This window comes from Tachypleus tridentatus, chromosome 4, assembly GCF_004210375.1.
Source record: "Tachypleus tridentatus isolate NWPU-2018 chromosome 4, ASM421037v1, whole genome shotgun sequence".
In the NCBI taxonomy this organism is placed as follows: Eukaryota; Metazoa; Arthropoda; class Merostomata; order Xiphosura; family Limulidae; genus Tachypleus; species Tachypleus tridentatus.
In genome coordinates this window covers 58,836,223-58,848,861 of record NC_134828.1, presented here as the reverse complement: position 1 = coordinate 58,848,861, position 12,639 = coordinate 58,836,223, and the positions used below count along the sequence as shown (strand labels likewise).

Genomic DNA, 12,639 nt, shown 5'->3' with positions numbered 1-12,639 from the left:
ACACCTTACTTTACCTTTGTAAACGGTCCATTTATATGTCTGGCATTTTAAGAACAATTACGTTTACTACAGATTTATCTTACTTAATAAGATTGACAGTTAGAGGGTTAACTGATCTAGAAACGGTTTTGAAAAAAATTCTAATAAAATTATGAACGTTTTTTGCGGATGAAAACAAGAAAAATATTCAAAACATCTCATGATAATATCAACTGTAATGTTGTTTCTCATTTTTCAAATAGAAGTAAAAGACTATTTGCTCGTGTCAACTACAATACATATGTTTAAAAGAAACTAACTCACTCTTCTGTGACTAAAGTAACTTTATTTTCACAATGCAGTCCCGAACACTAGGACTCTCTTGTTAAAACTATTGAGACATTAAAAAACTGGAAAATATAACAAGTATAAATTTCAGCTTTAAAGTAGTTTAGTTTTAGCCCAAACAATTTTTTTATAAAACAGTCTGTTTGAGAAACATAGTCACAATGATTTTTCTCCTATCTTCCGATTTAGATACTTTGTTTCAAGACTGGAAACTCCAAAACAAATAACTACGCATATAAATATTACATATATCTTAAAAATAAATACTACAGTAGGTTTTGTAACTTTAATTTTTGACCAGCACCTAAAACTATATTAAAGCTTGTAACTATCATGATATAATAAAAAACAAAATTCTATTTTAAGTATTAAACTCTATTTATTAAAAACAATCTTCTGTGATAAAAGAATTTGCTTTTATCAGCTCAACGCATCGCAGTAAATTGTTACAACTAGAGATAACATTTTAATATATACTTAATCCACACACACACAGATATATATATATATATATATATATATATATATATATTAAAGATAAAAGATTCGTTAACTAAACTGTCATTGAATTTCATAAATGTAATGATATGCGATGCTGTATTTTTATTAAGGTTTCTGTTTGCAGCTAGACTAAACCTAAATAATATATGTAATCTACGGCTATACATTTGCATTCTGGACTACATTTCATAAAAATAACCATTGCATAAACATGTAACAGTAGTTTTAAGTAAAAAAAAATGTAATTTTATTATACATCATTTATGTTTTATAAAATATTTTTTTTAAAATAACGAAACATAATTTGTTCTGGAAGTGGGAAACACGAGCTATTGAAATGTCGAGATGAATTGGTTAACTGTTGTTACCCATAACGAAATTCTGTCACACATCACAGATACGCAGCCTATATCTTCTATTAAGCATTATTACTATTAATTTCTATCATAAACAATATCTCATATAATATTATCTTTCTTTATCAGCCAGTTAGAAAATATAATCAGAACTCACTACAATAATTAAAATTACCGTAGATCTACACATATTTTCTAAATATTTCACTGATGTGTTTTTGATGCCCTTTAATGGTTGAGCAGTAAGCTTGAGGGCTTGTAACAGTAAAATTCAAAATTCGATCCGTGTAGTGTTCATTGTGAAGATATTTTTACGTTTAACAATTTTGTATGTATTTTATACACTGTATGATATTTAGACAGTAATTATCATCCTAGCCGTTCATACTAATCGACATTCTGTACAAAGTAAAATATAATTATTCACTTATGATAGATAGATCCAAATAAACATTGAGCAGCTTTTAGGACGTTAAAGTCAAATTATCCTAATCATATTTTAACATGCGCAATAAACATTAATTAAATAGAACATTGTTTGTTTTTCTTTTCGCTAAACGTGTTTTTGAATAATATTGTATTCTTCAATTGGAAAATAGTCCTAAAGCCATAATAGTAACACTTCATTCGTTCGTTTAACTCCATGTGATGACCCATTACCCACACTCAAGGGTATCTCGACAGTCTGTTATAAATTTCCGTAAACCACAATGGAAGCACAATCAATAGTATCCTAAACGATTCATGTATTATCTTTGGTTAGATAAGCACATGAGATTTACTTGGCAGCTTTCGAACCAAGACATTAATTAATGACTTATTTGCGCAGAGGTTCAGCTCAACTGTGTGATGTTCAAAACTGAACTTGCTAAGTTCTATTTCAATACGAACTAAAAACGGTTCCATTATTCAGTTCACGAATAAAATAACTTGTGATGTTTAGTTGAAATAGCAACCTCTGAGTGCTTTACATCAATTGGTTCCTGGTTGTCATAAAGCGTTGGGGCATGAAGAATAATACCACACGTGCCTACGAGGACAGCTACTGTGAATATCCAAAGAAATAGGCGGTCCAACACCATGGCAACATATTTCCAATCCTCTTTCATCTGAACATAATATAATAAATATATATATATATATTCTTTTCTGTCAACAAGCTTAAAAAGTTTAAAATCAAATAGTGTTGCAATAAAAAATACAGATTTCTACACATACATCCTTTGAGTTTCGTATAGCGTCAAGAACGATAAGTTAAAAATTAATCTTATCACATACAAGGCACTACAAAAACTTAACCACACTTGATTTTAACGATTTGTAAACATTACTTAAATAGTGTGTTGTCATAGATTCAAAGAAATTATCATGTTTATCGTAAAAATATTTGGTTCATGGCAAATTCCGGACCATTAGATCCGTATATGTCATCACCGATGATTTAAGAAGTGATTTATTTATTACACCTCTTTCCGAAGATAAAGTTTCCCAGTGTAGTTACAACGGGTTTTTATGCTGTTGGTATATTTAAAAGTATTTTTCAAAGTTAACTTCTATTTAAAACAAGTTTTAGAGGCTAGGTTCTATATAAAATAAGCTTTAGAGGCTAATTTATATATAAAAATAAGTTTTAAAAGTTAACTTCTATTAGAGGTTTTGTGAAAAGGTTTTCCAGACGTACGGTCTTGGTTGACCGCGACGTCAATTGCCGAAGCTTATTACAGTGGTCGTTTAAGTGCTGGGTAACAACATGTAATGGAGACCATTAGAATGAACATGATTAGCAATGTAGGGCATCATCGTTCATTTGAATTACATTTGATCAAAGTACCCTCATATGAACCTTTTTACGACTGGAGCAACACGCTGTAATTAGGGGGTGTAGTAAATTCAAATAGGAATTAATTTTAAAAAGTGTAAAGCTAATTAAGTGAATTTTCTTTTGACACAGTATTTTTATTATCCTACTGAAGGTCGTTATTTACAAACGATTTATCTTTTTTATGTAAGTTCAGTAAAAATTACGAAATTAGTAAATTATAAATTTCAATCTTCAGATAGCTATAAATATCTTCAAGCGACCAAGTCGTAGTAGCTCATTTTGTTATTATACCCTCCCACTCTTATTGGCTCAGTAGCAAGTTTGTAGGTTTCTAACGCTAAAAAAATCATGTTTCAATATCCGTGATTGGTACAAAACAGATCCGAGGGTCGCGGGTTCGAATCCCGGTCGCACCAATCATGCTCACCCTCCCAGCCGTGGGAGCGTTATAATGTTACGTACAATCCCAATATTCGTTGGTAAAGGAGTAGCCCAAAAGTTGGCGGTGGGTGGTGATGACTAGCTGCCTTCCCTCTAGTCTTACACTGCTAAATTAGGGACGGCTAGCGCAGATAACCCTCGATTAGCTTTGCGGGAGATTCAAAACAACAACAGATCCTTGTACAGATACTGTACGACTATGTGCTTAACACAGAAGCAGAAACACTTCGTTAATTTGCTAAAGAAACAGTCTATTAAATGTCTCGTAACTGCCTACAGAGGGCGTTATAACCATTTCTAAAACTTATGTATTTACATATTTGAGCTTGGTCATTTCGGCAGGTTAATCATAACATAGTTGTTGTTCATTAGCTTATTGAATCTTTCTTTCATATCAAATTGAAAAACATACAAATAATAACCTTATTTTTTTAATCTGTTGTACGCATCACATTTCTGAATAAAATTAGTGCTTTTGTCGTTTCTGTAGAATTGGATTTGAGGCTCGAATGAAGCTGCTTTTTAAGAGACAGTTGAATGCTGATCAAGAATATTGTTATTGACACACAGTATTGATCTTACGAATCAAAAATTTTGTCCCTGACAGATACCATTAATCTTATGAATCAAGAATTTTGTCCTTGACAAACGGTAATGATCTTATGAATCAAGAATTTTCTCCTTGACAAACAGTAATGATCTAACTCAAAAAGCTGCGCGTACAGTAATATCATTATTAACAAAAGTCTTCTAATTGTTGCATGTAAGAACAAAGTTAAATAACTTTAGCTTATTAAGTTGCACCGTTTTTAATACCATTATGAAATTGGTGATCATTAATACAATGCTAAAACATAAGATAAAAACTGACGATTTGTTGATTATTTATGATGAGCCATTTGTATTTTTTTAAGTAAGTTTCACAAAAGTATTGAATCTTACGGTACACACATTATGGTTCAGAGTTCCTCATTAACACAAAATAATGTTTTACTTATGAGAATTGTTAATGGAATTTTACAGTGAGAAAAAAATCACATTGAACTTTTTAATCAATTGCTTTTACAAAATTAAATTTTAACTTACAGATATGTGTTCTTCATATCGTCGAGTGTGATCTGCTATAAAGCGGACAGACTCCATTGCTCTCTCAAACTCCGGACAAAAATGTAGTCTTCTAACTCCCGGAGGAGTCCTCGCCTGCTCCTGTTGTTCTGATGTCACAGGGCTTCCCATCGTTGCAAGAGAACGAACACCAGGACCATGTATTCTACAACCGCTATAATTGATTTCAGGGGCATATTCAGTGTCATAACTGTTTCTTCGAGGAAAAGAATCCCTGTGGGAATTGTAATCATGGAGTTCTGTACCGTTGCAGGTTCGAACCATAACCTTTCTTGAGTCAGTGGAATTTTCTGACGGCCTCCTGATGAGGAGAAGACGAGGCAACAGCTGCATGAAAACATGCTTCACCCAAGGTTTCATACGGTGGGTGGATCTCGTGCGAAAGTGCACATTAAGCACCACAACAGTAACACAGATAGACAGTGTGACGAGGATCATGGTGAAGAGCAGGTACTTGCCCAACAAAGGCACAGTTAACGACGTAGGCGGAATGATTTCCGCCAGAAGAAGGAAGAACACTGTCAGGGCCAACAGAATGGAAATACTGAGGGTCACTTTTTCCCCGCTGTCAGAGGGCAGGTAAAACACCAGAACAGTCAGGAAAGAAATCCCCATGCAGGGGATAATAAGGTTGACTGTGTAAAAGAGTGTCTTCCTTCGCATGCTGATGTTGAAGGTGATGTCGATGTAGGGTTCCTCACAGCACGTGTAGTACTTTTCGTTGCGAACAGCCGGAACTTCCAGTACGTCCCATTCCACGCTCAGGTAGAACTCACTCAGGTCAATTCCAATCTCGACTCGATTTGTTCCTTGAATCTCTTCCTTGTGTCGCAGGTCTACCTTCAGAAGAGAAAACGCAATCACCGCAAAACTGTATATGCTAAGCTAAGTAAAATAGAACTCGTTATACATGGATTACGAGAGCAAAATAAAATCATTTACCTTTATTTGCAAGATCTATTAATATTCAAAGTAAACACAACTAGGTAACTAAAAATATTTTGTACAAATATGAAGTGTGTACAACTTGTTGGCTCGAGTTACTCAGACAATTTTCATGCGGTATAGAATTCAAGAGAAGACTGTAATACATAAATATTACAGAACAATCTATATAATCTATATGTAAAAACGGCTGTTTTTTGTTGAGAAAATCTATATAATCCAAGAACAACAAATGATAAACACATAACCTAACTATGCAATTTTCTTGTTCTTATTACTATTCACTAAAGCATCAGTAACAGTCTCTTTATTTAAACAGACAATGTAGTTACAAAAAAAAAGATAGGAATCCAGATCAGCAGAACAAAATAGATTAAGAAATACCGCGTTAAAATATATATTAAATATTTAATTTTACAAGGTACATTACAATGTGAGAACATAAGGTGGAAAATAGTCGTTTACCAGAATGAACAAAATTATAATTATTTTGACATACTAAAATGAAAAGGAAAACTAATTATTATATGAAATATTATCTATGAGTCCACCATACTTTAAACCCATCGTAAGTCCAAGATCCAAATTTCATGACACAGGTTTGTTTGTCAAAAGGGAAGTACTCAACGTCGATGATACATGAACTCTTATAGATAGCTGGAGGCTTCCATTCAATGAGACCTTTGAAATTTACTTGAGCCTTTGTGGTTAGAGTAACTTCAAAGTTACCATCTGCACTGAAATAATAGAAAATATCTCATCGTCAAAATTCTGAACAGAAGTAGGCATTGAATCATCGAAAGTTATTGGGTGTTCTTGTGGAAAAGCAGAAACTAAACCTCTCTCTCATCTAACTAAATGTATGTAAGATATCTTAAATAGCATTTACAGTCTCTCTATAAACTACTCACACAGAAGCTAAAATTAATTTTCAACGTTAAAACGAATATTTTCATTAAAATTGAAATATTTGTTCAATATTTTTACCATGAAGTACTGAGTCATTGTCGTCTTACAGAATACAATTTTTTAAACAATTTTTCGGTTTTACGAAACTAAACTTATTGTTTAATTAGAAAAAATATTAAGTATATTTAAACATATAAAACTGGTTTTATTTAGTACATTGTATTAGTCTGAGCAGAGCTAGGGTGCTCCGATTGGGAATATAGGGATTCACTGCCACTAAAACACGCCTTTTACTTTGACGACATGTAACAACCAAATTCCATTATTCGATCAAACAAGAGTACCTCAAAAGATGGCAGTGGGTGTTGTTCACTTCCCTCTAACCCAACATAACAAAACTAGGAACGGCTACTCACATTTAGCTTTTGTGACCCTTTTAGTGAAAATTCTGAAATAAAGAACAAACACATAAAATAAAATAAACTCAACTTGCCAAACTACTGTAGAATAAGTATCCCGATAGTGAATAGTTTAGTTATTCTGAAAAACCAACCAACCAAAAATTAACAATGTAAGAAAGACAGTCAAAAAAAGTTTGATGTTGTGTACTACCATGCTGTCTACCTGCTTACTAGACAAACAGTGAAACTCAAACGAATGTAATTAATCCACTCACTTTACTCTTGTGATGACGTTTATGATAATAATAAAAGCTTTGGCTCAGGGGAGAAATCGATTAAACCAGTCACTTTAGAGTTTAGAAGAAGTGAACAGAACATTAAAAAATATATATACAAAACTGAAGCTTTCACATTTATAAAATGTCTAAACTTCGTCCACCTATAGTAATCATTATTTTGTTAGGAATAAGTTTAGATTTTATTCGTTACAAGATCTGGAGTTAACCCGTATATAAAGGTGAGGATGATCTTGTTGTAGTATATATCAGTCCTCGTATCTTTAACTCATAAGTGAACTGTACAGATTTATCTGAATGATGTTGGGCATCTTATTGTGTTTCTGATTTACTGACTATACATCTTTCTCAACAGATTGAAGCATCCTTTTCATTAACGATGGCGACACGTTAACTCATTTCAGTTTTAAAATTGAGTCCGTATCAGTATGTTCGACAGGTTTGGAGTAGTTTGGTTCGTGAAATTCAGAAACGGTCAGCAGTTTTAAACATTGATACACCTCATGAAAGGTATCGCGAATCCATTTTTAATAAAACATTGGAAGAATCTTTGGAAACAATGGATGCGTTCGTTTGCAGTGTTGGACTCAATAAATCCTGGCTGTTGAGGTTTATGAAAGATATACAGTTTGGACTAACATTACGCATGGTTCACTCTGAATGGGATGAAATATCTAGATTGCTCCTGCATTCAATTTCAATATTAGTGAACCCATTTTCTCATGATATTTTTAAACAAGAAGTTAGCTTTGCAACCGCAAGAACAGATTACGAAAAAAAAAAAAATTTCCTTTACGAAGTCTTTCGTACGGAAATAATGAGTTATTTCTAATTTTGTTTTCCAGAATTTTGTTTTTATCGGTCTGACTTTCTTAGAAGTTTATTATCTTTCTCTAAACTAATTTGCCATTATTAACACCTAATTCTGGTAGAATGTAACATAAATTCTGTTTAGCATTATCGGGTATCAAGGTTTGCAAACACAATTCAGATTCGGTTTTGTAAACGTCATTCGATTCAACGTGTGCCAATCGCTTATAATTCATGCCCAGTGCTTATTGTGTAGACTGTAGATCTGAGGTTTTGTATATTTCGCCCCGTTACCTCCTAAAAATAAAAATCGCGCTCCGAACTTTAGGGTTGTAGGTGAGTTATAAAGATAACAGTGGATTTACACTATTAAATTAGAGTAGCCTAACAGTTGGCGGTGGGTAAAGTTGACTATATTGCCTTTCCTCTAAGTCTATAACTTTAAAAATTAGGGAAGGCTCATTTAGATAACTCTGCGGTAGCTTTATGGGAAATTCAAACATATTTGCCTGGAGTGGTTATATGGTAGCATCAACCACAGGTTACATTGAAAACTATGAAGAACGTTCATCTGTATGCACTTCAGGCAGCTTCTGGAGCTCAAAACAAACTTTCGCTACATTTAGAAAAGAAAAACATACAGTCGACAAAACACGCAGATAGATACCTGTTGAGACTTACTTATTATACAAAACTATATCAGGTCTCCAGATGTGATCAGAAGGCACATGCAACATGTCTACCCCTCCATATTCTCTTGGATCCCACTTAAGCTTGTAGTCCTCCCAGTACTGAAATATTTAAGCAGATGATATGTATTAAGTTCGCGTACTATAAAATATCTGACAAGTGAAAATATGTACAGAGATATGGTAACGTATTATTTAACAACTTAAAGTAAAACACAGGAAAATGTACATTAGTGTATTTTTACAAAATTATTTCGTACTAAACGATAGCGGTCGTTGTTGCATGTATCAAACTTATTGTTGTTCAACTTTATATCCAAGCTCACCTTTACTGAATTTATCTGTCTTTTTCTGTGTGTTGGACTTTTCCAGCATTAGTTACAAATCATCATTTAATGTAATTCTTCTGTATTAAATGTACGCTATTGCCCGAAGTGAGTTAACTCTTCCAATATACTTGAAACAACACAGAATGTTATGAGAGTTCTAATGTACTTCAGACCTAACAATATAAAATAAAACCTGTTCCTTAATGTGATAATAAACAGATTGTTTGTTTGTGTGGTGATAGTTTTAATATACTGGAACATTAACGTTACTTAATGTGATTATAAACAGATTGTTTGTTGGTGTGATGATAGTTTTAATATTCTCGGACATTAACGTTACTTGATGTGATTATAAAAAGATCCTTAGTTAGAGTGATTATAGTTTTTCTAATGTACTTTAGACATTATAGTCCTATAATAAGTTATAGAAAGTTTTAGTATTATACCAATCAAATGATAGGCAAATAATTCAGAAATGGATGGAGCTAGGAAAGTAATTGTTAGTATTATTGAACGATTTTTTTTTACCTCATGTGTGACCATATCATTGAGGTAATCCATGGTCGAATAAAAACTCATGCCTTAAAAATTATTGCATAGAAATGGCTTTTGCTTTTATAATAAACTAAACATTCTAAACCAAAAATTAACAACAACAGTTATAGATATAAAAGCATGTTAGGTGAACATTATAACGTATTCGAAATGGTGTCAAACAAGCAATAAATATGAGAAATGCCAATATAGCAGCTTCACTGTCAAGCTCGATTGTTATTTTTGGATTACCCGCAAAAAGTTTAAACGCAAACAAACCGATAGTATGCAGCTCCTGGTTTTCATTTTCTACCATATGACGTTAAGAATGACATTCATTTGGCGTTCAGAATACTATTTATAAGCGTTTATCTGGTGACACCCTAACAAAATAAGTCCATAACAGTCTGTTCTAAAAATGAATAGTGTGCCGTTAGTCATAGGAATTAGATGGCCCAACATGGTCAAGTAGTAAGGGCGCTAGACTCGTAATCTGAGTGTCGTGAGTTCGATTCCTATCACACTAAACATTTTCGCCCTTTCAGCCGTGGAGGCGTTATAATGTGACGGTCAATCTCACTATTTTTGGTAAAAGTGTAACTCTAGAGTTGGTGGTGGGTGATGATGACTAGCTGCCTTCCCTCTAGTATTACACTGTTAAATTAGGGACGGCTAGCGTAGATAGCTCAAGTGTAGCTTTACGCGAAGTTCAAAACAAACAAATGACTAAGGAGCAGGTGCAACACAACGAGTACACGCTTTATTGTGTAAGAAACCTTTATTGTAAAACTGTTTAAGCTTTAGGATCTTTCAAAAATTAAATAATCAGCTTATGCAAATTTTTGATATACCACTTTAAATCTCTGTTCTTCTGTTTTACAACTCCACATACATAGAATGAGTGCGATTACGCCTACAACTATTTTCTTGAAGAGTGTTTTCTTTATTTTGGATTTAAAAGGTTTTGTTTGTTTTTGTCTACATACATGCCACTGACTTTGAAGGTGACCTTCAATGTATTCAAATATATCGTCATAGAACACGCTTACAAGTCCTCACTACATACCAGAGAGTTTATCACGTTGTATCCAAAGGACTTTGCATATGAAATTCAGCATAACGTGTAAGTCACAGTCAACGTAATGTCGCAGTGGAGCAATGCATTACATGTGCTACTCAGATTTTCAGAAGTATATATAATCCTTATCTTATACTATATTTATGTGCCTTCTAATCATAGTGTGGTAGAGTTTCAAGTTAAGATCAGTTCCACCTGAAACAAATTACAAACAGCTGTTGTAAATAAATAAAAAAAACATAAACCACAAAATTACAGAATTGTATTGTTGATAAATTTTTGCAATTAATGCGTAAATATGTTGTGTTTTGCTCGTTGTTCTTTATTCCGGAACGAACAGCTAGCAGCATAACATGAATAACACATATAATAAATAATATGTAACGGTTATATATACACAGAGTGATGAGTATGTTATATTATACCTGCACACTTAACTCAACAGTATTTTTGGGACTTATTGATACAAAAACTGGTAAAAAAAAAGATATTAATAAACTGTAAAATAGCGATGGATCTTAATAAACTAAAACATAACAATAGCAGCACATGAAAGTGATGGCCTGTTTCAAATTTAATGTTTTAACCGAAACATATTTCAAGGAGGATTACTTTTTAAATATTATAATTTAGTTAAAAATTAAACTCATTTTTCTTCCATCTTGCATTTTCTTTCATTGCTTAGAATATTTAATAGTTACCAACTAGACAAAAGTTAAATTTATCTCTCTAAAGCTCCTTGATATGTCTGAGTAGTTTTTTGTCTAAACAAAAACAAAATAAATTTATTAAATAAAGCCAGCCTTCACTCACCTGTTCCACCCAAACGTTGGTTGTCATTATTTGTTCCTTTAGGTTCTGTGAGAAAAGTAAAACAAAGAGTAAAGATTGTTCATAGTTTAACATTCATTATTTAAGATAATTTATATCTACTAATAAATCATTGACTTTCGAAAGCATTAAATGTTAATTTAAAAACCTAAGGAAACATTCATCAATGCACAAATACTGTTTTTCTAAACTAAATCCTAAAAATTAATTGCGATGTGGACTGAGGTCATATTTAAAGCTAAGTTTATATTATACATGTGTAAGTTATGCTCGCTAATTAATCAAATGTATCAACATTTAGCGAGTGAATGTAATGTGAAAGAATATTCATCCGAGTTAAGATACATGAATTGAACTATTATGTAGAATATAAATGAAAAGATGATAAAATTACAATGAAATCTAATCGTTCTCGATGATATTTGGCTGTCATAACAGACAGTAATACATAATTAGATCTGATAAATCCATTACAACTATGATTGATTCATAAAATGATAGAAACATTTCTAGTTAACAAAATATATTTATAACACTTAAACCAAAATTAGTTAACCAAGTTAAGAAAGTGCAATAAGAATAACTTGAATGCTTTATATTTACAAAAATTTTGCTTATTAATACGTAAAGCATGAATATTTCTCTCAGCTGTCCTGTTATTTGCAAACATTTACATCATTACAACCTGAATTAGTGACTATTATTTATACTGAAAAAAATTCTTAGGTCTTCAAGAAAGATGCAGTTGTTGTTCGGGTCAGTAATAGTATATTCCATTAAACAGCAAAGCTATATATCAGGGGTTTCCAACCTTTTGGCACTCGCGACCCCTTACCTAAAAGTTTGAAACCCATGTGACCCCCCTACTTAGGGCTTACTATCAGCAGCTTAATTTTTCTTTTATTTTCTGTGAAGGAGAGGGAAATAAACATCTAAAAAATATTTTAAAATTCTGTAATTATTTATTAGCAAATTAAATCACATTGGTCCAACCTGAATTCACAAAAAAGAACATATATTTCTTAAAATAATATTAACATAGGTTTGAACAGCTATCCAACCCAGCGAGTGATGTGCCTGATGTTGCATTTCAGCAGCAAGCTTTGAAATTCGTGGCCGAGCGTTTGTTAGAGCCAGTCTCATGTCATCTCCAACATCCAATCTGGTCCTATTCTTTGTTTTTATATTGACATGAGTGGAAAATCCTGCCTCACACAAGTAGGTAGAAGCAAATGGAACAAGGAC

General features: G+C 32.6%; 1 protein-coding gene across 1 annotated transcript in view; it reads right to left on the bottom strand.

Annotated features, from left to right (window-relative positions):
- Positions 1-800: 800 nt before the first annotated feature.
- Positions 801-12,639, bottom strand: part of LOC143249204 (acetylcholine receptor subunit alpha-like) — a 100,239-nt gene continuing 88,400 nt past the window's right edge. The window contains exons 3-7 of the mRNA XM_076498677.1: positions 11,377-11,421; positions 8,615-8,724; positions 6,074-6,254; positions 4,534-5,412; positions 801-2,293 (exon numbers count right to left, since the gene is read on the bottom strand). Coding sequence (XP_076354792.1) covers positions 2,099-2,293; positions 4,534-5,412; positions 6,074-6,254; positions 8,615-8,724; positions 11,377-11,421 — 1,410 coding nt within the window. The 3' untranslated portion in view covers positions 801-2,098. The remainder of the gene's footprint in view (positions 2,294-4,533; positions 5,413-6,073; positions 6,255-8,614; positions 8,725-11,376; positions 11,422-12,639) is intronic.